Below are 25423 nucleotides of genomic sequence, written 5' to 3'. Positions count from 1 at the left end.
TGGTTAAGAATCTGCCTTGCAATGCAGGGGATGCAGGTTCAAGCCCTGGACAGGGAACTAGGATTGCACACGCCGTGGGGCAACTAAGCATGCATGCTGCAACTATGGAACCCACACGCTTTGGGGCCTGAGCACCACGAGAAAGAAGCCTGCGTTCAGGCACCTAGAACCTGACGCTGCCGAAGAACAAAACAAATACTTCTTTAAAAAGATATGAGACACAACAATCAAATGAGCAGTGTGTTTCTGGTTGAACACATGAGAACAACCAGATCCATGGAGGATCCTGGAGCAGCCAGAAGCCCATGACAGCAAGGAGTTCAGTCTCCTGTATCAGTTTAATGATGCTACTGCAGTGACAAGGAATGGCCCTAGATTCAGAGATGCTCATTAAAATATATAGGGGTGAAATATCATTATTTCCAGGATTTGCTTTAAAATACATCAGCAGGGGAAAAAAAGATTCAGAGAGTAAGAGAGAAAGCAAGGTGGGCAAACCTTGATCATAACATACCTGCGTAAAGGGCCTGCAGGATGTCATTACACCATTATAGGCATACTACTTTGGGGGGTATGTTTGAAAACCTTTAGAGTAAAGATTTTAAAACATTTTAACAGAAAACCAATGACAGAATACCTAAAAAGACATTTCTCCAAAGAAGACATACAGATAACCAACAGGCACATGAAAAAAGGATGAACATCACCAACTGTAAGAGAAACGCAAATCAAAACCACATGAGGCACTACCTCAAGCCAGTCAGAATGGCCATCATTCAAAAGTCTACAAACAATAAATGCTGGAGAAGACGGCCTAGAAAGAAAGCTGAGCGCTGAAGAATTGACGCTTCTGAACTGTGGTGTTGGAGAAGACTCTTGAGAGTCCCTTGGACTGCAAGGAGATCCAACTGGTCCATCCTAAAGGAGATCAGTCCTGAATATTCATTGGAAGGACTGATGCTGATGCTGAAACTCCAATACTCTGGCCTCCTGTTGTGAAGATCTGACTCATTTGAAAAGACCCTGATGCTGGGAAAGATTGAAGGCAGGAGGAGAAGGGGACGACAGTGGATGAGATGGTTGGATGGCATCACCGACTCAATGGACATGAGTTTGAGTTAAACTCCGGGAGCTGGTGACGGACAGGGAGGCCTGGCATGCTGCAGTCCATGGGTTGCAAAGAGTCGGACACAACTGAGCGATTGAACTGAACTGAACTGAACTGGAGAAGATGTAGAGAAAAGGGAAGCCTCCTACACAGCTGATGTAAATGTAAATTGGTGCAGCTACTATGGAAAACAGTGCAGAGGTTCCTTAAAAACCTAAAAATAGGGCTTCCATGTGATCCAGCAATTTCACTCCTAGACATATATCCAGAAAAGACAAAAACTCTAATTCAAAAAGATACATGCATCTAGTGTTCAAAGGAGCACTGTTCACAATAGCCAAGACATGGAAACAACCTAAGCACTCATCAACAGATGGATAGAGAACATGTGGTACACATATACAGTGGAGTATTACTAAGCCATAAAAAAGAATGAACTAATGCCATTTGCAGAAACATGAATGGACCTAGAGATTATCATTCTAAGTGAAGCAAGTCAAAGAGAGAAAGATAAATATGTCTTCATTTTTATGTGGACTCTAAAAAAAAATGACACAAATTAACTTATTTACAAAACAGAAACAGACTCACATAGAAAACAAACTTACAGTTAGTGAAACAAGAAAGGAGGGATAAACTAGGAATTTGGGATGAGTAGATACACACTACAATATAGAAAATAAACAATAAGGACCTACTTTATAGCACAGGGAGCTATAGTCAATATCCTGCAATAACCTATAATGCAAAAGAATCTGTAAAAGAATATATACATGTATTAACTGAATTAATACTTAATTAATCCCTGATTGTCGGAAAGACTGAGGGCAGGAAAAAACGGGGGCAACGGTAGATAAGATTGTTGGATGGCATCATTGACTCAATGGACACAAGTTTGAGCAAACTCCAGGAGATAGTGAAGGACAGGGAAGCCTGGCATGCTGCAGGCCATGGGGTCGCAAGGAATCAGACATGACTTAGAAAGTGAACAACAAGAAAATTAAGTGAATTACTCTGCAGTACACATGAATCACTGTACATCAACTCCACTTCAATTTTCTCCAAAAGGCTTAAGTCTGGATAATCAATCTCCACCTATGCACATATTTTGTAAAATCAGAAGTGAAAGCAGGATAAGAAAATGGGGCAGAAAATTACATAGTCTTTGAATTTCCTTCATATATTTTAAATGCAGATCACTCCCCAGCCCCAGACCACTCAGACATGCAAGATTCCAGCAGATGCCAGAGAAGTGAGCCCTCGGGGACAGTGACAGCTTCTGTTGTGGAAGTCAGCGTGACCTAAGGACGAGGACATTCCCAGACAGACCCCTAAGTCCCACAGGGGAGGAGCACGCTGGACTCCACGTGCGTCAGGAGGCTTCTGCTCTCTCGCTCTGCCGTCTCCATCGACCATCTAGGGATCAGTGAATAAAAATCATTTACCAAAGTCACCATACTTGGAAACTGAGCTGCCTCTGTCAGCCTCTACTCATCTACTGAAAGGGAATGGACGGAACTGAAGGTTTGCTGACATCCCCTCCAGACGGTTCCTGTTTTGTTTCTTCGGAGTAGAGCGGCTTTACAATGTTGCGTTCCATTCTGCATACAGCAAAGCGAATCAGCCACACACACATGGATCCCCTCTTTTTTGGGTTCCCTTCCCGTTTAGGTCACCAGAGCGCTGAGTAGAGCGCCCCAGGCTGTGCGGGAGGTTCTCACTGTGTGTGAGCGAGGCACTCGCTCAGCCGTGTCCGACTCCGGCGACCCCGTGGCCTGCAGCCCGCCAGGCTCCTCTGTGCATGGGATTCTCCAGGCAAGGATACTGCAGGGGGCAGCCATGTCCTTCTCCAGGGGATCTTCTCGACCCAGGGATCAAACCCAGGTCTCCTGCATTGCAGATTCTTTACCATCTGAGCCACCGGGGAAGCCCTATTAGTCTATCTTATATAAAGAATCGATAGTGTACATACATCAAACCCAACCTCCCTCTTCTCTGTGCAGAAGTTAGGCAACGTGTAAAATCCTAGAGAAAAGTTTGATTTCAGGTGGGAGGGGGGATCGGGATGGGGAACACATGTAAATCCATGGCTGATTCAGGTCAATGTCTGGCAAAAACCACTACAATATTGTAAAGTAATTAGCCTCCAACTAATAAAAATAAATGGAAAAAAAAAGTTTGATTTCCAGCTTAAAAACTTTATGTTTTTTGTTTAGGCAATATTTATTCTGAGGCATGTTAAATTTAAAAAATCAGAATTTTAAAGTAAGCATAAACTTTATGCAAAAGGATTATTACAAGAGGGAGAAAAGGGACTATTTTTTTCTCCCAGTTTTATTGAGATATAATCAATATAAAGCACTATATAAATTTAAGATGCACAGCAAAATTACCTGTGTTACCTCTGGTTACATACATCACGAAATAATTATCACAAGTTTAGTGATCCTTCATCTCATATAGATACAAAATAAACTAGAAAAAGTTTTCCTTGTAATGAGAATTCTTAGGATTTACTGTTTTTAAAACTGTCATCTATTAAATTTTTATATATTGCATATATTATCATCATAATGATATATATCATGTTGTACATTACATCCCTAGTGTTTATTTATCTTATAACCAGAAGTTTGTACCTTTTGACCACCTTCTTTCAAGGCCCCCTTCCCCCACACCCCCCATCTCTGGTAACCACAAATCTGATCTCTTTTCCCGTGAGTTTGTTTTTGAAGCATAACTGACTACAACACTATGTTAGTTCTTGCCATACAACAGCGATCTACTCTTTCTATACGTTTCAGAAAAGGAACTAACCCAAAAGAGAAAACTCAGAAAACCGTAAGATCTCCAACAACCTCCCCAGTTTAAAAGCATTTTACAAAAGCGACTTCTGACATCCAAACTGACTAAGTCGGACAGTTAGACTCAGCACTTGCTGGCTTTTTTAAGTACCGATAAACACATCCCTAATGGAAGAACATCTTCAGGAAGTTTCATTATTTGAGCACTGCCGGCTTTTTTAAGTACCAATAAACACATCCCTAATGGAAGAACATCTTTGGGAAGTTTCATTATTTGAGCATAAGCAGAATCATTTCATTGGAAATTGTAAAAGCCTAGTGACGGACGCTTCCTAACTGAAGACAAATGTCAGCCAGGGCCCCCATCAATCACTTCCAAGTGTAAATCCGCATGGAGAAGGCCAGCCAGTGCTGTTCTCAGAAATCGCAGGCAACCGAAACCAATCATGACCACTCATCCTGCGTGACCTTAGGAGGTGCACGCAAAACACAGTTCTGAAACTTTCCTCCTGCAAGGCTGCCTCCCGGGCTTGCCTGGAAGTGCACAGCGAGTTCTGTTCTTGAAAAACGACCTGGCTCGCGGCACTTCCTCGGCTGCCCTGGCACAAAGGTCACCCAGACACGAATCTGATCCACCCTGGAACATTTCCTCCCGTAATAAAACTCTCTCTCCAAAGACAAAGCAAACAGTGATGCAGAAGACAAGAAACCCAAACGCCAGCCATGGTCAAGGGCAGAGATAAGCGTCGACACGGCAGAAAGAGCACGAACAGAGTGTTCCGTTAAGAACCTGCACCTGGGCCACTGGGGGGGGTGGGGGGTGGCAGAGGGTGTGGTGTCCCCCTGACGTGAGACATGGCCCCAGCAAGTCACGAGGAGCCTGTATGTTGCATTTTCCCTCCCCAGGGCCAATAATTAATTATTCGTGGCTCAAATGAGGAACATACGGGAAAGGGATTTTGTTTAAACCGGAAAGCATCACACTTGTCATTCTCACTTTTTATAAAACACATCCCACAATTTGTTAACAAAAAATGTCACAGCTTCCTTGTTTTAAAATTTACTTGTAATTGAAGGATGACTGCTTTACAATAAGTTTGATGTCTGCCATACATCGACATGAATCAGGTATCGGTGTACGGAGGTCCCCTCCCTCTAGAACCTCCCTCCCACCTCCCACCCTTTCCCACCCCTCTAGATTGTTACAGAGCCCCAGTTTGAATTCCTGAGTCACAGAGCAAATTTCCATTGGCTATCTATTTTACATATGGTAGTGTATAGGCCTCCATGCTATACAGCTTCCTTTAATGATCCTTAAAATTTCAAAAATCAGCTTGTTTTTAAATTTTCCAAACCTAAAATATTTTTTTCCTCAAACTACACACACACACACCTGCTCCCATGATGCAGAGGTGCCTCTGCCTACCTAGATGGGACCCCATCCCCCCCACCCCCATCTGCTGGGAAATCTACACTCCGACGGTGGGTGGGGTGTCACAGCACCCCCTCTCTCACCTGCTACCGCTTGGCTCTGCTTTCTTCCGTTTTCCTGCTCGGCTTCATTTCCAGACCTTGCTAGGAACACGGAACATGAAATACTGCATGACACTGTCATAAACAGTCACAACACTAGCCAGGCACCCTGCAGTCCAGATGCAGACCACCAGGACATGAGCATTATTAAACGGCCACCTGAAATGCCCGTCGACTGATGAATACATAAGGAAGATGTGGTACATACATACACTGGAATATCACTCAGCCATAAAAAGGAATGAAAGTGGGTCGTTTGTAGAGTCATGGATGGACCTAGAACCTGTTATACAGAGTGAAGTAAGCCAGAGAAAAACAGATATGTGGATACCTGCATATATGTGGAATCTAGGAAAACGGTACAGATGAACCTATTTGTAGGGCAGGAATAGAGATGCAGATACAAGAAGGAATGTGTGGGCTCGACGGTGGGATGAACTGGGAGTTCGGGCCGGACATACACTACCACGTGGAAAACAGGTAACTAATGGGAAGCAGCCTACAGCAGAGGGAGCTCAGCTCAGGGCTCTATGGTGACCGGGAGGGGTGGGGTGGGGCAGAGGGAGGTCCGAGAGGGACGGGATCTATGTCTGCATACGGCTGGTTCACTTCGTGGTGCAGCAGAAAATCACACAACACAGTAAAGTGAGGATACCTCAATTAAAAAAGAAAAAAAGGCCACCTGGACAAAGGTTTGATGAGCTTCTCCTGAATGCTCCTGGCAGGACAGCATCCTGGGTGCCTCTAACCACAGCAAGTCCTCTGTCAGTCACCAGAAGAGACAGCCGCCCCTAATCTCAATGAACTGACAGCAAAAGGAGTCAAATTCTTGCCCCATCGACTCAACTCCTGCAATAGTCCAGGCAGGTCACCAGAGTCTTTCCTGGATATCTTCCATTTCCTAAAAACAGGCAAAAACCACTAACTCTATGTTTAGGGCCATAGTCAAAAATAAAGTGTGTGTGTGGTTAACACAGCCATAGCTCCAAGAAGCCCCTACCCACAGGGACATGGAATAATACATCGGTACCTCACAGCCTGGCGTGGCCTGGACTCATCACAGGACAAAGCGTGGCTCAGACCACCAGACACAGAGAAACAGCAACACTGCCCGGCTCCTCCAGGGCCCCGAAGAGCACTTCACAGCCCAGGAGTCAACTCAGAGGCTGACCCCTACCTGCAGGCTGGGCCCTGCCCCCCCAGTCTCCTCTGCCTGCTGTTTCCCTCTCCTCCCATCTCGGACCAGGACCTGGATCCTGGCAGTCGCCTCTCCTGGTTCTACACACCACGTGCTTGGTTTCAAGTTACCCACCGATCACTATGTATCTGATTTCAAAAAGAAAGCAGACACACATTATTCAGCCTCAAAAGGAAGGAAATTCTGATACACACCCTGACATGAATGAACCTTTTTTTCCATTTTGCACTGTTAAATCATTTGCAGATTATTTCCTGATTTGTCTCCAGGTTCTGACATGGATGAACCTTGAGGACATTATGCTCATGAAGTCATGTGCCTCTAACCACATGAGGACACATACCACACGAGTCCACTTACACGAAGCTCCTAAGGTCATCAAAGTCCTAGAGACAGGAAGCAGGATGGCTGTTTCTGGGGCCAGGGGAATGAAGGAACGGGAGTTCATGTTTAATGGGCACAGAGTTTCCATCTGCAAATTCTCGAGATGAACAGTGGCAATGGTAGCACAGCAGTATGAGTCCACTTAATGCTCTGAACTGTTCCCTTAAAAACGGTCAGGCTAGGACTTCCCTGGTGGTCCAGTGGCTAAGACGCCATGCTCCCAGTGCAGTGGTCCCAGGTTTGATCCCTGGTCAGGGAACTAGATCCCCTATGCCACAACTAAGACCCAGCACAGCCAAATAAGTATTTTAAAAATGGCTAAGCTGAACTATTCACAAAAGCCAAGATACAGAAGCAAACCAAGTGTCCATCAACACATGAATGATAAAGAAGGTGTGGTATATATATACAATGGAATACTATTGAGCCACAAAAAAAGAGAATGAAATAATGCCGTTTGCGGCAATATGGGTGAATCTAGAGATTATTGTACTAAGAGTTTGGGGTTAGCAGATGCAAACTGTTACATATAGCATGGATAAACTACAAGGTCCTACGATATAGCACAGGGAACTATATTCCATATCCTGTGATAAATCATAATGGAAAAGAAAAAAAAATGTTGAAGCTAATCAATTTTATATTTAACCACAATAAAAAAAAATTCTTTTTAAAGACAGGAAGCAAGACCCTTTGCTCCAGGTTCTACTGGGCAGTGGTCCTGGTGGCTGGTTAGAGGTCAGACTCAGGCCCCGCACAGCCCTGGACCATCCCCGGCCTTGGCTTCTCAGAAAGGACCCACGACACCTCATCAGTGGTGACATGTGCCACCTCCCTTCCCCTCCTGTGGACAGCGGTCTTGACTCCTGAGCCCTTGACCTTCTCTCACGTACTTGACCCCTCATTCGCCCACATGCCAGACCCTGCCCTGGGCACTAAGGGTCAGTGGTGAGCACCACCCTGAGAACACTATTTTCATTAGGGACCAAGCGCTTAAACAAAAGGGAAACACTAGTAAAGCCAAGTGCTACGGGGACAAGGGAGCCAGAACTGCGGAGGCAGTTGGCAGGGGGTCCTGGGGAGGTCTCTCTGGGCAGGAGGCAGACATCTGAGTTCTGATCCAAATGACAGGGCGCACGCCTGTGCCAGCGCCCTCCAAAGAGCTCATAACGCGCCCTCAAACGTACCGTCTCTTCTGTCCACTGAAACCAGCAGTGGTTATAAAGCCTTGGGATCTGAAGCAACAACAACGCACTGGTGGTCCAGTGTTCAACACTTCAGTCCATGTAAGTTAACAAAGTAATAATAACAGGAACGTCTCTCTCTTCCCACACCATCCACAGATCTCTGCTGCCAAGTAATGATCACGTTCACCCACAAAATTACCTACCCAGCTCTTCCACCTCTGCTTTTAAAAAAAAAGAGAGAGAGAGACTCTTATCCTCAGGAATCATGCCCCACCCCCTGCCCTGCCAGCGGCCAGAGAAGATACAAATCATCCCCTCGGGCCACACTTCCTGTTCTGATCAGGTCCCGGTGCCGCCCAGGCCCTTCCTACAGCTCTCGTTTGTGCTTCATCGGAGACAGGAGACCCTGGGCAGGGAGCCTTTCTCAGGGCTCAAGACACAATAAAATATTAAACATGGTGAATCAATATCACAGCACGAGATGCCCAAGGGGCTCCGGGAAAGAGGCCTGAGTACCTAAATCGATACCGCAGGCCCGAGACAAATCTCCACCGCAGTGCCTCCTCCCTCACCCAAGAGAAGGGCACCTGAACGAACAACTGCTGACTCAGACCTTCAGTGGGCAAGAGGACAGGCGAAGGCCGCGCCTGTCTAACTCGCCATAGGTCAGGTCCAAGGCGAGCACCAGTCAAGTGGAAACCAAAGGAAGCAGACCTTTTTAAATTCATTTTTTTAATTGGAGTATAGTTGATGGAAGCTGATGCTGAACCTCTAATACTTTGGCCATCTGATAAGAAGAGCTGACTCACGGGAAAGACTGATGCTGGGAAAGACTGAGGGCAGGAGAAGAAGGAGACGACAGAGGTAAGATGGTTGGATGGCATCACTGACGCAACAGACATGAATCCCAGCTGACTCCAGGAGATAGTGGACAACAGGGGAGTCTGGTGTGCTGCAGGCCACAGGGTCGCAAAGAGTTGGAGATGACTTAGCAACTGAATAACAAAGAGCTGACTTAAAATGTTGTGTTAGTTTCTAGTGTATAGCAAACTGAGTCAATTATACATACATGCTTGCATCTATTCTTTTTCAGATTCTTTTCCCATATAGGTTACACAGAGCATTAAGTAGAGTTCCCTGTACTATACAGTAGGTCCTTGTTGTTTATTTTATATATAGTAGTGTGTATATGTTAACACCAAACCCCTGATTTATCTATCCCCTCTTTCCCCTTTGGTAATTATGTTTGTTTTGTCTGCGAGCCTATTTCTGTTTTGTAAACAAGTTCATTTGTACCACTTTCACACTGATGCTTTCAAATTGTGATGTTGAGGAATATTCTTGAAAGTCCCTTGACCAGCAAGGAGATCAAACCAGTCAATCCTAAAGGAAATTGACCCTGAATATTCACTGGAAGGACTGATGCTGAAACTCTAATACTTTGGCCACTTGATGTGAAAAGTCGACTCATTGGAAAAGATCCTGATGCTGGGAAAGACTGAAGGCAAAAAGAGAAGGGGGTGGCAGGGGATGAGATGGTTAGATAGCATCACTGACTCGATGAACATGAATCTGAGCAAAGTCTGGGAGACAGTGAAGGACAGGGGAGCCAGGCAGGCTACAGTCCGTGGTACTGCAAAGAGCTGGACACAGCTTAGAAACTGAACAAGAGCAACAACGTATAAGAGCTATCACACGATATTTGACTTTCTCTGGCTTCACTTAGCATGACACTCTCTAGGCCCATCCATGTTGCTGCAAATGGCATTGTTTTATTCTTTTTATAGCTCAAGGAAGCAGATCTTGGTTCAAGAGAAAGAATGTTCCAGGAATTAAATGTGCTCGGGACAACTACAATGCTAGGGGGTAGGCAGCCAGTGTAAACTGCTGCAATCTTTATAGCAGGTAATTTGGGAATACATATATAAACGGCCTTATAAATGTATATCCACTGGAGGCAATAACTCCTTAGTACAGGCACACCCCAGAGATACTGTGGGCCGGGTTCAGACCACTGCAATAAAGTAAACATCACAATAAAGGGAGTCTCATGAATTTTTTTATTTTATGGTACCTATAAAAGTTATGTTTCTACTACACTGTAGTCTATTAAGTGTGCAATAGCATTATATCTAAATAAACAATGTACATGCCTTAGTTTAAAAAATACTTTATTGCTATGAAAAAGCTAACCATCATCCAAGTCTTCAGCAAGTCAGCAATCTTTTTATCAGTCACATCAAAGATCACTGATGATGGATCACTGTAACAAAATACAATAAGGAAAAGTCTGAAATACTGACGGAGTTACCAAAAGGTAACACAGAGACACAAAGTGAACAAATGCTGCTGGAAAACGGCACGGATTAATTTGTCCTACACAACAGTCATTGTTCAGTCGCTCAGTTGTGTCCAACTCTTTGCAACCCCATGGACTGCAGCACGCCAGGCTTCCCTGTCCTTCACTACCTCCCAGAGTTTGCTCAAACTCAGGGCTTCCCAGGTGGCACGAGGGGTGAAGAACATGCCTACCAATGCAGGAGACAAGAGAGACGTGGGTTCCGTCCCTGGTTTGGGAAGATCCCCTGGAGGAGGAAATGGCAACTCACTCCAGTATTCTTGCCTGGAAGATCCCATGGGACAGGGAAGCCTGGCGGGCTACAGATCATAGTGTCACAAAGAGTCAGACACAACTGAAGCGACTTAGCATACATGTCTATTGAGTCAGTGATGCCATCCAACCATCTCAATCTCTGTCATCCCCTTCTCCTGCCCTCAATCTTTCCCAGCATCAGGGTCTTTTCCAGTGAGTCTGCTCCTCTCATTAAGTGACCAAAGTCTTGTAGCTTCAGCTTCAGCACCAGTCCTTCCAATGAATATTCAGGGTTGATTTCCTTTAGGATGGACTGGTTCAATCTCCTTGCTGGCCAAGGGACTCTGAAGAGTCTTCTCCAGCACCACAATTGGAAACTGTGTGATCAGCCTTGTTAATTGGTAAAAAATGCAACATTTACAGAGCACAGTGAAGTACCATGAAACAAGGTGTGCTTGTGCCTGTGTTCCCCCGGGGTCCTGGCCTCTCTTGCATTCCTTGCCCTGTTCCACCTGTACCTGCCATTTCCAGGTTGACTTTCTGATTCCCCACGACCCAAGAAGGTCAGGGAGAGGAAACTGCCTCTCACACCCTCACCCAGGAATCCCGGCACCCAGCACAGGTCTGGTACAAGACAAGCATCATCCATTTCAAACGAGAGGACTTCAGGATAGCCTGAAATATTTAAGTGTCTGGATGCTCATTTAGGTTTATAAAATACATAAAAATCAGAGCCAATTAAGTATCTAATAAAAGGTCTGGATGAGTAAATCTAGCTACAGCCAATGGCTGAACATGGTGTCACCATCAAGCAGGTCACCCATCACCGTGGAGCCCAGACTGGCTCCTGCGGACCTGCAGGGCTGTGTGGTCTCAGGACCCAAGCAGGCTTGTGCACTAATCCCCCCACTGGTGACTCCCCAGAGGTCCATCTAGCAGGAGACAAAAATCCAAACGTTCTCATCTAAAGTCTCAAATCCTAGGGCAAGACCACCTCCCCTGCCTGGGGCAGAGGAGAGGAAACCAGGGAGAATCAGGAGAGGAGGACAGGGTCTTGCCCCTCCCACCCCTCGTCCTGGCCAGCAGCACACCAGGCCCCCCTGCTCCATTCCCAAAATACACATCAAAATGCCACGGTCACAGTATTAATGCTTACACAGTGTAGAACCATTTCCCAGCCTGAGCAAGAAAGGGGAGGAACAGCACAGTAACCAAGCTAAACCGCTGGCAGCAAGGGGATGGAGAGAGAAGAACAAGGTGCTCACCGTCCTGGAGGAAGAGGAGGAGGAGATGTCCATGAAGCCTTCACGCCCCAAGACATGTAACAGAAACGTGAGCTCAATGAAACAAGCGCTCAAAGATGCGATGGTGAAATTACAGAGATAAAACGGGAGACTGGAGACCTAAGAAACTGACCTGAGGATCAAACCTGCTGACAACCCGGGGACTTCCCTGGGAGTCCAGGGGTTATGAATCCACCTTGGAAAGCAGGGGATGAGGGTTTGACCCCTGGTTGGAGAAGTAAGATCCTGCCTCCCGCAACTACCGAGCCTGCGCGCCACACCGCCACAACGAAGATCTCTCGTGACGCAGTGAAGATCCCAAGTGCCACAACTAGGACCCCACTCGGCCAAATCACTCGCTTACTTTTTTTTTTTTTAAACCACATGACAACAAAATTAGTAGGTCAGTTAAAGGCAGCAGAGTCTGGGAAACACTGCCGAAAACAGAATTCCCTTAGAGGAAAGGGCCATACAACCAGCACGCAGAGTGCAGCTGAAAAGGACAGATGAGGAAAAACACGGTATTCCCACACTACTACACTGCGTGTGCTCAGGCGCTCTGTCTGACTCTTTGCGACCCCAGGGACTGTGGCCCGCCAGGCTTCTCTGTCCACAGGACGTGTCAGACAAGAATACTGGAGTGGGTTGCCATGCTCTCCTCCAGAGCATCTTCCCAACCCAGGGATCGAACCCATGTCTCCTGCGTCACCTGCGTCTCCTGCATTGGCAGGCAGATTCTTTACCACTGAGTCATTGCAGAAGCCCACGCTTACTGCACCTAACAGAAATACTGCCTTATATACATTCCTTTTTCTGCCCTTTAGTGCTGTAACCAGGAAATCTTACAGATTAACCAATAACGCACGTAAGAAGTAAAAGGGAATACTGTGAAAGGGGAGTGCTCCTGTATGGTCAATTCTTTTATCAAAGATCTCTTTTCATCAAAAAAAAAGAAAAGCAGAAATGAAAAACAGACAACAGCTGTCCAACAGAAAGTGTCCTTGAAGTGGGAAATCTAATCAACAGAATTATAAAATGCATTTTTTACAATGTAACACATACACAGAATGATATTAAGAAAGTTTCCTGAAATGATTAAAGAAATCCATCTTAAGTCCTGGAAGAGCACATGGGAGTTTCAGAAAAATGTAACACAAAGTGCTCCAGGGAGTAACAGATTATAAGGGTGTTACTAAAGTGACTAATGTTGTGAAACCTCAGAGATAAAAAAAGCAGTTATACCCATGAAAAGCACATCACCCACAAGGCGCGGGGTGGGGGGCAGGGTGCATCAGGCCAGCCTGAGGTTTCCCCCCTCGCCACCAAAATACTGCAAGACCCCAAAGTGATGGCCACCAAGCCCCAGAGACTGGTCAGAACCCACTATACCAACCAGGGCGTTGCAACCACATGAGAAATCATTAGGGAAAGAAAACAGGAATACCGCCAACTAAGAAAGGAGCCAAAATAAAAGATGCTATGTTGGGAAAGCCATACCTGATGGAAGCACAGAATCGATTTACATAGAGAACTGAGCCAAATAATGTTGAGGAACACAGTTACCGAACAGAATGAGAATCACAGCGTACAATTAATAGAAAAACTTGTTAAAATGAGAGCCTGGGGCAGCAGAGGACGGATGAGAAGGCTGATAGCATCCTTGTCCTTCAGGAGGTGAGTCAATGAACACTGTCTGAGTAGAAACACTGTCTTCAAAAGCTACAATTCTGACCGTGTCACACATTCAAACATCTACCCCCTTGACCTTCAATGAGCCTTTAGAAAACCAGCACTCAGTGTTCAAGGGATATTTCTTTGAAGTTTAACAGTTTTTTCATTTCACTTCAGCAGCTTTCCTTTTATTGAAATCCACTAAAAACAATGTTTTTATTGTCAACTGGCACTTTCAGACAAGCTGCACCATCTACCGTTCTTCCCAACTATTCCTGGACTTGCGTAGATGCATTAACAAGTGGTGCTGGGAATTCCCTGGTGGTCCAGTGGTTAGGACTCAGAGTTTTCACTGCCACGGTCCTGGGAGCAATCCCTGATTGGGGCAGCAAGCTCAGCATGGCCAAAAATACAACAAAAAAAAAAAACAAAAGAAAGGAAGGAAAAAAGTCGTCAACCAGTGTCGCTGGAGGTTGGCTGGCTAGGATGCTGGTGGCGGGGCGGAGCAGGGAAGAAGATATATTTTTTTTTCTTTGTATTTTCCAGGGCTAATTGATTATATTGAGCATGCATCATTTTATCACTTTATGCAAATACAGAATGATTCGTCCAAACAAACAAGCTGGGAAAAAAAATGTTCCAAGATGTTAACAGTTGTTAGTAATAAATGGTGGGTATAAGATGACAATTTTCTTCTTTACCCTTTCCTGTATTTTTTCCAGGAAAAAAAGTAATCCGATGTCATTAGAGAATGTAAGGTGACACTGAAATTTGACAGTAGTTACTAAAATGTGGGCTTTCCTGGTAGCTCACACGGTCAGGAATCTGCCTGCAGTGTGGGAGATCAGGGTTCAATCCTTCGGTCAGGAAAATCCCCTGGAGAAGGGGATGGCAACCCACTTCAGCATTCTTGCCTGAAGAACCCCATGGACAGAGTAGTCTGGAGGGCTACAGTCCATGGTGTTGCAAAGAGTAGGACATCACCAAGTGACTAACGCTTTCACTTGTTTAAGAGAAAAAAAAAAACCACAACTGGAAACCTCTGTGTAGAAACACATGTAGACACAGAGTGATTACCCTGGATAAGATGTTATAGATGACTTCTTTTTCCTTCTTTCTTATCCATTTTCTAATTTCTGAAGTGTGACGATCACTTGCATAACTAAAAAGACACATCTCACCGACTGCCCTTTGAGCATCCCCGTGATGGTGCTAAAATAGGAACTAGGAGTTATCTGTCAACAGTGTGTAAGTTTGACTTGCATTTCTGTTAACCTACATGTCAGTAACAAGCCTGAGAGAAAAGGGCTTGTCATGCCTCACTGGCACAGGTTCAGAAATCTCACATGGGTTGTGCAAATAAAGTTTCTGTGGTGTTTGAAAATAAATAAAAAGACATATCTCAGGTTTGTTTTTTAACAGAAGGGGCTTCTCACGATGCCATGATTCCCAGAGGACCTGAGTATCCCGGCAGAGCCCGGAACGGTGCGTGTGGGAGCAGCTGAAACTCAGAGAAGATGGGAAGGTGGTTTCTAAACTCCCGAGGAGCCCAGCTGTCCAGGGATGCAGTGCACACGTGCAACAAGGACCAAGACGGGCCTGAGACAGACCCAGCCCGGGACGCTTCCCCTGCACCATCATGGCGTGCACTCACACCTGGGACTCCTGTGTTATGTCAGACACAAGACGAAAAAGCAAACTGCTGGGTTCCTCTGGGAACCACACACCACTTGGACCATCTGTCCAACCTGGCCGTCCACCCTTAAGGACCACTACGTGCTTCTGATGGTTGAGAGAAAGGAGAGAGCTCACAGCAGCGGATGAGGTGCGACGAGTTACCTTCAAGCATCACCAGCATGCAGATACCCATGCTCAGACCTCAAGGTGGGAACGCTCCACCTGGGGTGAACTCACCCGTGGCCACGGCCCAGTAAACGTCCGATCCGCTCAGTAACTCACCACATGCTATGGGGGAATACACCTGGGAGCCGGGCACCTGGAGCAGAATTCGAAACGGAGCAACCCGGGCGTTGGAATCCAGCACCGCGTCCAGGGCACCCACCAGGCGACCTTCAAGAGACAAGAGGACAAGACGCGTGTGAGCACTGGGATGGACAGCCAGCAGCCCGCCGGGAAGGCGGGGCAGCGACAGCACCAGCAGCCTCTTTCTTTTCCATTTTTTAAAAAATTGTGTTAAATTTTATAGATGGATAGTTGGTTTATAATGTGTTCATTTACTCTGTACAGCAAAGTGATTTCGGTACACATATATACACTTTTTTTTCATATTCTTCTCCATTATGGTTTATCACAAGATATTGAATATAGCTCCCTGTGCTATTCAGAGAGATTTTGTTCACTTTTAAAATTTATTTATTTTTAGTTGGAGAATAATTGCTTTACAATGTTATGTTGGTTTCTGCCACACAACAAGAATCAGCCGTGGAGCCTCCCTCCTCCAACCTAGCCCCCTTCCCACCCCTCTAGGTCGTCACAGACCCCAGGCTGAGATCCCTGTTTTACAGTGACTTTCCACTAGCCATCTATTACATGTGGAGTGTGTATTATATGTCAAGGCTACTCTCTCGTTGGTCCCGCCCTCTCTTTCCCTCCCTCTACACCTATGTCTCTATTCCTGCCCTATCCGTTCTACACGTAGTTTCCATCTGCTAGCCCCAAACTCCTAATCCCCCTCTCCTCCCACACCCCCAGCCACAAGTCTGCTCTCTATGTCTGTGAGTTTGTTTTGAAGATATGTTCATTTCTATCCCACTTTAGATTCCGCATATAAGTGCCACCATAAGATATCTCTCTTTCTGACTTACTTCACCTAGTATGGTAATCTCTAGGTCACCCATGATGCTGCAAATGACATTATTTCATTTTTTTGGTGACTGAGGAATATTCCACTGTATATATAGACCACGTCTCCTTTAACCATTCAACTACTGAGGGACACTTAGGTTGCTTTCATGTCTTGGCTATTGTAAACAGTCCAGATTAACCATATACAGTAGAATCTTGTTGTTTATCCATCCTATGTATAATCGCTGGCTTCTGCTAGCCTCAAACTCCCAGTCCAGCCCTCCTGAGCCCACCCTCCCCCTCCACGTCTGTGAGTGTGTCTCTGTTTCATAGACATGCTCATTCATGTCGTAGTTTAGCGTCTATATTTAAGTGCTATAATATTTGTCTTTCTCGGATTTACTTAGTATGATAATCTCTAGGTCCATCCACATTACTGAAAATGGCATCATCCATTCTTTTTTATGACTGAGTACTATTCCATTGTCTATCTGTACCACACAGAAGAAGTCTTTCTGTTTGGAAAGACTCAAGACTCAGGAGCTTTTGCAATGGGCAGCAAGTTTTACGCCAACACAGCCAACCTGGCCCCCTCACCTGGAAGAAGGTGGGAAGAGCAGCAGTTAAAAAGTGATGAGCGGACTTCTGGGTTCAGCTCTAACACTAGAATACTCTAAGCTTCTCCTTTAGGAAACTACAGAAAGAAGAGCAACATAACCCTAAAGAAAGCAGAAGAAAATAATAAAAACTTGAGCCAAAAAACCCAACATAATTCAAAATAGAAAAACAATAGCAAAAAAAAAAAGAATCAATAAAACCAAAATCTGATTCTTTGAAAAGATCAATAAAAGTGACAAGCCTCTAGCTAGGCTAAGGAAGGAAAAAGGAGGTAAGATACAAATTACCAATATCAGAAATGTTCCTTGAGATATTAAAAGAATAATAAAGGAATGTATGAACAATTATATACTCACAAATTTGATAATTTACAGGAGATGTACCAATTTCTTGAAAGACACAAATTACCAAAAAAAATTCACACGGAGAGCTAAATCATTTGAATAGATCTATATCTATTAAAGAAACTGATGAATCAATAGGAAGAAACAAAACTACCTTTGTCCACAGATGACATGCTTGTTTTTACAGAAAAATCCCAAAGAATCATTAACCAAAAAAAAAAAAAAAAACTTAAGGAACTAATAAGCAAACATAGAAAGGCTGTCAGACAGAAGGGTAAATGACAAGTGCTTTCCCAAATACCAGCCATGAACAATTGGAATTTGACAAGAATGTAAATACCATTGACAACAGCAAAAGATGTTTTTATCAGGCAGAAATCTAAATATGCACAGGATCTATATGCAAAAAAATACAAAACTCTGATGAAAGGACTCAAAGAAGATCTAAACAAATGGAAACATAATCCATGTTCTTGGGCTGAAAGATTCTGTACTGTTAAGATGTCAAGTCATCCCAACCTGATCTACAGATTCAAGGCAACACAACCATAATCTTGGCAAGCCATTTTGTAGATACTAATAAATTGATTAGAAAGTCTACTTGAAAAGACAAAGGCCTAGAGGAGTCAATAATAATACTACTGAAGAAGAACAAAGTTGGAGGACTCATGCTATACAATTTCAAGACTTAACTACTGTACCAAGCTATAGTAATTAAGACAGTGTGGTATGTGCAATAAAACACACAGGTCAATGGAACAGAATCAGACCTCACAAATATATCCTACAAGTACAATTAACTGATCTTTGACAAAGGAGCAAAAGTAATTCAATGAAGGACAGTCCTTTCACCAGATGGTTCTGAAACAACTGGACATCCATATGAAAGAATACAAACCTAAGACACAGATCCTATATCTTTCAAAAATTAACTCAAAATGTATCACACGCCAATTGCTGACAAGGATGCCAGCAACAGGAACTTATGCATTGCTGATGGGAATGCTTAGGGTAGTCACTTTGGAAGACAGTCTGGTTGTTCTTGATGAGTTACATGTAGTCTTATACCAGAGCAATCACACTCTTAAGTATTCATCCAACTGTTTTGAAAATTCACACCCACACAAAAACCTACACACAAATACTTACAGAAGTTGTATTCGTAATTATCCCAAATTGGAAACAACCAAGATGTCCTTCAACAGGTGAATAGATAATCAAACTGTGGTACATAATTCAACAGAGTATTTTTCAGTGATGAAAAGAAGCAAATTACCAAGCCATGAAAAGAGAGACCTTAAATCCAAATTGCTAAGTGAAAGAAGTCCTCCTGAAAAGGCTACATTCTGCACGATTCTAATTATTCTGGGGGAAAAAAAAAGGGAAATACAGCAAGGGTAGAAAAATCTGTGATTACCAAGAAGGGGCTGAATTAGTCAAATGTGGGGGAATTTTAGGGTGGTGAAACTATTCTGTATGATACTCTAATTGTATACACATGACATGGTGCCTTTGTCAAAATCCACTGATGTTTCCAGCATAAAGAGTGAACTTTCGTGTTTGCAAATTTTGAAAAAAAAAAAATCATTTAGGAGGTCCAGGGGTTCCCAAGTGAATGCAGAATATGACCAAAAAAAAAAAAAAAAAAAAATCAAATTGTATTACAAATGTATGAAAAGAGAGTGAAGGATATATAGGAAAAGGGTTTGACTTAAGCAACTGTGGAAATGAACAGAGTCTTTAGGAAGAAAGGCCAAAGAAACGTGCTTAGTACTATACTCCACAGAGTCCACTGCTAACAATTCTGATACATTTCTGGAATACTAGAAACCAACAATTAAGAAAGAGGATGATGGAAGGTGACAGCCAGGTTTCTAACTGAGAGAGTCATTTCCTAGGCAGGTCAATAAGAAGTCCAGGGGTCCCCAAGGAGAGAGGGGTCTGGAATTCTCAAGGAGGAAGAAAGGACAAGCTTTTTTTCCTCTACATTCCTTAGGATTATATAACAATAATGTATCCTGCCTGAGGACAGTCTCTGGATTAAACCTCCTGGCTAATCCTGTTATCTTAAAATGTAAATTATGGGAGTAGGTCTGGTCTTTACAAGGATTGTATAACAATAATGTATCCTACCTGAGGACAGTCTCTGGATTAAACCTTCTGGCTAATTCTGTTATCTTAAAATGTAAATTATGGGAGTAGGTCTGGTGAGGTCTTTACAGCCTCCAGACATTCTTTGGATTCACTGGAGAGTATATAACTCCATTGCTGACACTAGCAAGTGGGTAGTCTTTCTATCCCCTTCTGATGTCTATGTCCGAAGCTTTCTCTATCTCCGTTATACTTTAATAAAACTTTATTACACAAAAGCTCTGAGCGATCAAGCCTCGTCTCTGGCCCCGGATTGAATTCTTCTCCTCCGGAAGGCAAGAATCCCGGTGTCTTTTTGTGGATTCAGCAACAAACTTTGACTAACTGGAGTGACAGTTTACAGGTAAGCAAGGCAAAGAGCCAAGAACTACGGTAATTAGGACTTCCTTGACGGACCAGTGGTTAAGAATCCACCTGCCAATGCAGGGGACAGGGTTTGATCCTTGGTCTGGGGAGATCCCATCTGCTGCAACAACTAGGCCCCTGTGCCACAGCTACTGAAGCCCGTGCGCCTGGAGGCTGGGCTCCAGAACAAGAGAGGCCACCACGGGGAGAGGCCCGCACACGCCACCCGAGAGCGGAGCCCTGCTCTCCGCACCTAGAGAAAGCCCGCGTGCAGCGATGGAGATCACTGCCGCCAAATTAAGGATACAGCGCTTAGAGTCAAAGACACAGGTATGGATGACGTGTAGTCGACCACAGATACAGATGGCTATATACAGAAACACTTACTGATGTGTGTGTATACAAAGGTTTATGTGTGTATATACATAGATTTCCTTGTTCTGTTAGCAGAGAGGACCCAGAAGCCAGGAGCACACACCCAGCACCCAGGTCTTGGTTTCTACCAACCTCCAATAAAAGGAACTGGGACTCTTCGGGAAAATGGCTGATTCTAGATCTGGAGCAGGAAATATATAAGATGATCCTAGAGTACCTTGTAGTGGCTGAAACGTAAAAAAGTGCTCAAAAAAAAAAAAGAGAGAGAGAGAAAGAAAAAGTCCCACAGTACGGGAAGTGGAGGCAGTAACTTTTCAGTGGAGAAACTTGGCAAGCAATACCTTGGCCAGGTGATAAAGGCCAATATCAGTCATAATCCTCTGACAGGATGCGATAAGAATAGCACTTTACCCCATTTCTCCTCCCAAACACCCTTAATTTAACCCCATTCTAGTCATGAGAAAAACTTCAGACAAATTCCAATTAAGGAACATTCCACAAAATGTCTGACCAGTACACTCCTCCAAACTGTCAAGGTCAAAACAAGGGGAAGTCTGAGAACCTGTTACAACCCAAATGACAACTAAATGCATCCGCAGGCAGAAAGAAAACTAAAGAAAAGATGGACTTTGGTAACAATCGTCATGTTAGTTTTCTACTGCTTCTGCACCAAGTTAGCACATAATACCTTAAAACAAAAAAACGTATTGGAACTTCCCTGATATTCTGGCGGCTAAGACTTCACCTTCCCATGCACGGGGTGCAGGTTTGATCCCTGGTCGGGAGCTACCATCCCACATGTCTCACAGCCAAAAAACCAAAACCGAAAACAGAAGCGATACTGTAGCAAATTCAGTAAAGACTTTAAAAATGATCCACACCCAAAAAAAAAGTTTCCTCTCTTACAGTTCTGTACATCAGAGGTCTAAAGCTGATCTGAGCAGAAATCAAGGTGTCAAGAGATATCTTCTTTCTAGGGGCTCTAGGTGAGAATTCATTTGCCTGCCTTGTCCAGCTTTAAAAGGCCTCTCACGTTACTTGGCTCACGGCCCCTCCTCTATATTCAAAGCCAGAAACACCAGGATAAGTTCCCCACACTGCCATCCACCTAGGTCTCTTTTCAGAGTCCCGCTTCTGGCTTTAAGAACCCTTGTGATAACACTGCACCGACCTGGACAATCTCTCGAGTTTCAGGTCCACTGATGAGCAACCTAAATCCTACCCGCGCCTCAACCCCTCTTTTGCCATGTGAGCTAAGGCCAGGTTCCAGTCATTACTCTGCTGATCACAGTAACTGATCAGTACCAGTTGGTTAACTGCAACTAAACACAGCAAACTAACATGTCAATAATAGCAGACACTGCATGGGGGGTGTATGAGAACTCCATCTACTATCTTCTCAATTTTTTTCTAAACCTAAAACTAGTCTAAAAATAAAGTTTATTAAAAAGAAAAGGACATAGCGAGGTGGGAGGTGAGAGGGAGGTCCAAAAGGGAGGGGACATATGTATACCTAGAAAAGGAAATGGCCACCTACTCCAGTATTCTTGACTGCAGAATTCCCATGGAGAGGAGCAAGTTCCCCCCAACAAAAGCAGGGCAGCGCTTGGGGGTTTTCTGGGGTCCCTGCTTCCCAGGCAGTTCCATGTGGCTCGTCTGGAGTTCCAGGGAAACCCTCCTGGTGTCCCGTGAGTGCAACACTCCTATTTTTAACCAATCAGAATAACAACTCAGGCTGAGATAGCTGCTGAGTGACAAGTTTTATAATTAGGGCCCAAAGAGGGACGGAGGAAAAATTTGCTGCTATTCTTTCCCCCTGGCTGGATTCCACGCACGTGGATGGAACCAAGTTTAAGATGAAATCATAGCCTCTGTCCTGGGAAAAAGAAAGGGTGCTTGGAGAAGGCTTCCCATGGCCTCCTGGCTCTATAACCTCTATGCTGGGCCCGGAGACTTACCGCTGGCAAAGTTCTATGCTCTTAGCAGTAAGAGCACCAGCGTGTAATAAACCCATTTTTGAAAAACAGCGACACCCATCCGCCACGAAAAGTATTTTAATGAAAGTCAGAAAACCAGAAAGCCTAAAGTCCTTTTTTCTCCTCCTGCTTAGAAAGCAGATCCTCCTGGTGGCTTAGAAACAGTGTACTGAGGGACTTACCTAGTGGTCCAGTGATTAAGAATCCACCTTCCAAGGCAGAGGACTCGGGTTCAATCCCTGGTCAGAGAACTAAGATCCCATAAGCCCCAGGGCAACTGAGCCTGCCCACCACAACTGCTGAGCCCATGAGCCACAACTAGAGAAACTGCTCACTGCAACCAAAGATCCCGCACAAGACAACAATGATCTGATGCAGTCAGATAAATTAATCAATTATTTAAAAAAAAAAAAGGGGGGGGGGAGGGCTTCCCTGGTAGTCCAGTGGCTAAGACTGCGAGCTCCCAATGCAGGGGGCCGGGGTTCAATCCCTGGTCGGGGAACTAGATCCCACATGTCACAACTAAGAGCTTGCATGCCACAACTATGGCCCTAAGCAACCCCATGACAAACACTTCCACCTCTCCAGTAAAGGGCCTCTGATCACAGCACACAAGCTTCAAGGTCACAGCGCACTCACAGGGCACCAGCTCAGCACCCTAACCCCCATCAGGAAACCAATCTGGGCTTCATCTCTGTCTTCATGTCAGGGCTGTGTGGTTTGGCTGTTGTCCCTGTTTCGGAGTGGGGAAAGCAAATGAAGAACCAGAATAAAGGGGAAAACTCTGAGTTTTGAAAAGTGACAAATAACCATAAAGGATTACATGAAGTTCTTCTGCGCTGTGCTGTGCTTAATCGCTCAGTCATGTCCGACTCTTTGCCACCCCATGGATGGTAGCCCACCAGGGTTCTCTGTCCATGGGGATTCTCCAGGCAAAAACACTACAGTGGGTTGCCATGCCCTCCTGCAGGGAACCTTCCCAACTCGGGGATCAAACCCAGGTCTCTTGCATTGCAGGTGCATTCTTTTACCGTCTGAGCCACCAAGGAAGCCCAAGAATACTGGAGTGGGTAGCCTCTCCCTTCTCCAGGGGATCTTCCCAACCCAGGAATGGAACTGGGGTCTCCAAATTGCAGGCGGATTCTTTACCAGCTGAGCTACCAGGAAAGTCTGAAGTTCTCTCTCCTGATTGTCAAAAAGGGAAGATGAAGGTTGGGGTATTTGCATTCTCAACATGAGGATGTTGAGAATTCCCCTCTTTGAAGTAAAATCCATAACCCAGATTACACAATTTCAAATTTTTTTTTTACAAAGCCTTTTATAGAAGTCGATACTCCTTTCGTGTGGTTCCCTTAGGAGTCCACACATTTCCACTAAACCCAGGAGCTGCCGGTGCTATTTTCAGAGAATGCAGCAGCTCGATGGGCAAGGCCACAGGATAACCATGACGGTCCAGAGAGGAGGGCTTCAAGGCCATCACAAGGGAGGGATTCCAGAGTCAGCTGTCGAAAACGGGGCAGGCAGCCACCAGGCCCTCACCTGCACATTGTGTCCCCGATACGTGGGAGCAAGGCAGGCCACACAAGGACCCTCGGCATCTCAGGAAGCCAAGAAACGACAGAGCGTACAGACAGTGGCTCTGTTCAGCTTCGGGGAGTCACAATGCCAGACTGGCTGCCCTGCTCATGTTCATGCTGGGATCAAAAGGAGAATTTTATTTATCTTTTTTTGTTGGTCTTCACTCCAAAACTGTGAAAATTCTTTATTGGGTACAGGCTTTCAGCTTTCCAAGATGCAAAGAACTCTGGCATTGGGTAGTAGTGATGACTGTCTAACGTAAATACACTTAATACCTACTGAACTGGACACTTCAAAACAGTTAAGATGGCCAATTTTATGTTACATGTTTTTTTTACCACAATTGTCTTAAACTGTGAAAATGTTAATGGTCGGGAGTTTCTGCAGCTGGCTTCCTAACGTATAGAAACTTTTCCTAACCCCATCCCCCAACTGACAAATCCTAAACACATTTGAACATAAATGTCCACCCTGCTGAACCCTGACATGTTCTTCTAGCCACTCCATAAATAATCCTTGGATGGGAACCAAGCTGTCTGCTTTGGCTCAAACTTAATGTACGGATCCTGCCATCATGAACCTCCAAGCAGGGTGACGTAATGCTCGAAATACGTGACAGCAAGAATCCTGCTCTGCAACGCCACCACGGCAGCCAGTTCCAGCCCAGGGACCGCCCCGCTTACAGGCATGCGTTGCCGTGGGTACGGTGAAACGCTCTTCTGAAAACTTCCCAGCATTTCCATCTACCTGGCCATCCGTTTACCTGGTCTTTCGCCGTGGCAGCTATGCACAGCGATTAGAATTAAGTTCCTTGAGAAAAGGGATGATTCCAGGGTATGAAATAAAAGGGCAAAAGACACCAGGAAAGAAGGAAAACCAAGACTCAGCAAAGGTGGGACTTCCCTGGTGGCCCAATGGCTAATACTCCATGCTTCCAATGCAGGGGGCCCGAATTCGATCCCAGGTCGGGAAACTAGACCACACATGCTACAATGAAAGAGCCTGCAAGCCGCAGCTAAGACCCTGCACAGCCAAATGGATAAATTAATAATAGTGAAAGCCTCAACAAAGAGCTTGGCTTTAAGACCTGATACAGTTGTCAAGTGAAACACCAGCCACGAGGGCATCTGGGGTGCACAGGAAAGGACTGTTGCTCCCCCTCCACGGCCAAGACCAACACAGTCCAGGGGCACCCAGAACTCTTCCCTGGACACTGACTCGGAACTGAAAGTCTGTGAAATGGGACCCGACTCCTCCAGGACTGCCCACTCACCCGCCTGATGGGTCCACCCGTGTGCTAATCTGCTCTCCCCCTGCGGCTTGACTCTTTCTAGAAACCTGTCACCCTCTTTTTAACATACAGAAAGCTGTACATAATTAACATATGCAACAATGTTTCAAAGATAAGTATACACCCATGAAACCATCACCACAATAATCTATGCCACAAACATGTCCAACACAGTTCCC

At 44.9% G+C, this 25423-nt stretch overlaps 1 protein-coding gene across 3 annotated transcripts in view; it reads right to left on the bottom strand.

The window, feature by feature from the left end:
* The window catches only part of TBC1D8 (TBC1 domain family member 8), a 139981-nt gene that overhangs the window by 75058 nt on the left and 39500 nt on the right, over positions 1 to 25423 (bottom strand). Inside the window, exon 2 of one of the 3 annotated variants that reach the window (XM_061155911.1) lies at positions 15676 to 15831. The exons of 1 other annotated variant lie outside the window; for it this stretch is intronic. In XM_061155911.1, the coding sequence (XP_061011894.1) occupies positions 15676 to 15831 (156 nt within the window). The remainder of the gene's footprint in view (positions 1 to 15675; positions 15832 to 25423) is intronic. One more of the 3 variants, XM_061155912.1, reaches the window with a different exon arrangement.

Source organism: Dama dama, chromosome 11 (assembly GCF_033118175.1).
Source record: "Dama dama isolate Ldn47 chromosome 11, ASM3311817v1, whole genome shotgun sequence".
NCBI lineage: Eukaryota > Metazoa > Chordata > Mammalia > Artiodactyla > Cervidae > Dama > Dama dama.
This window is presented reverse-complemented; position numbering and strand designations above follow the sequence as displayed.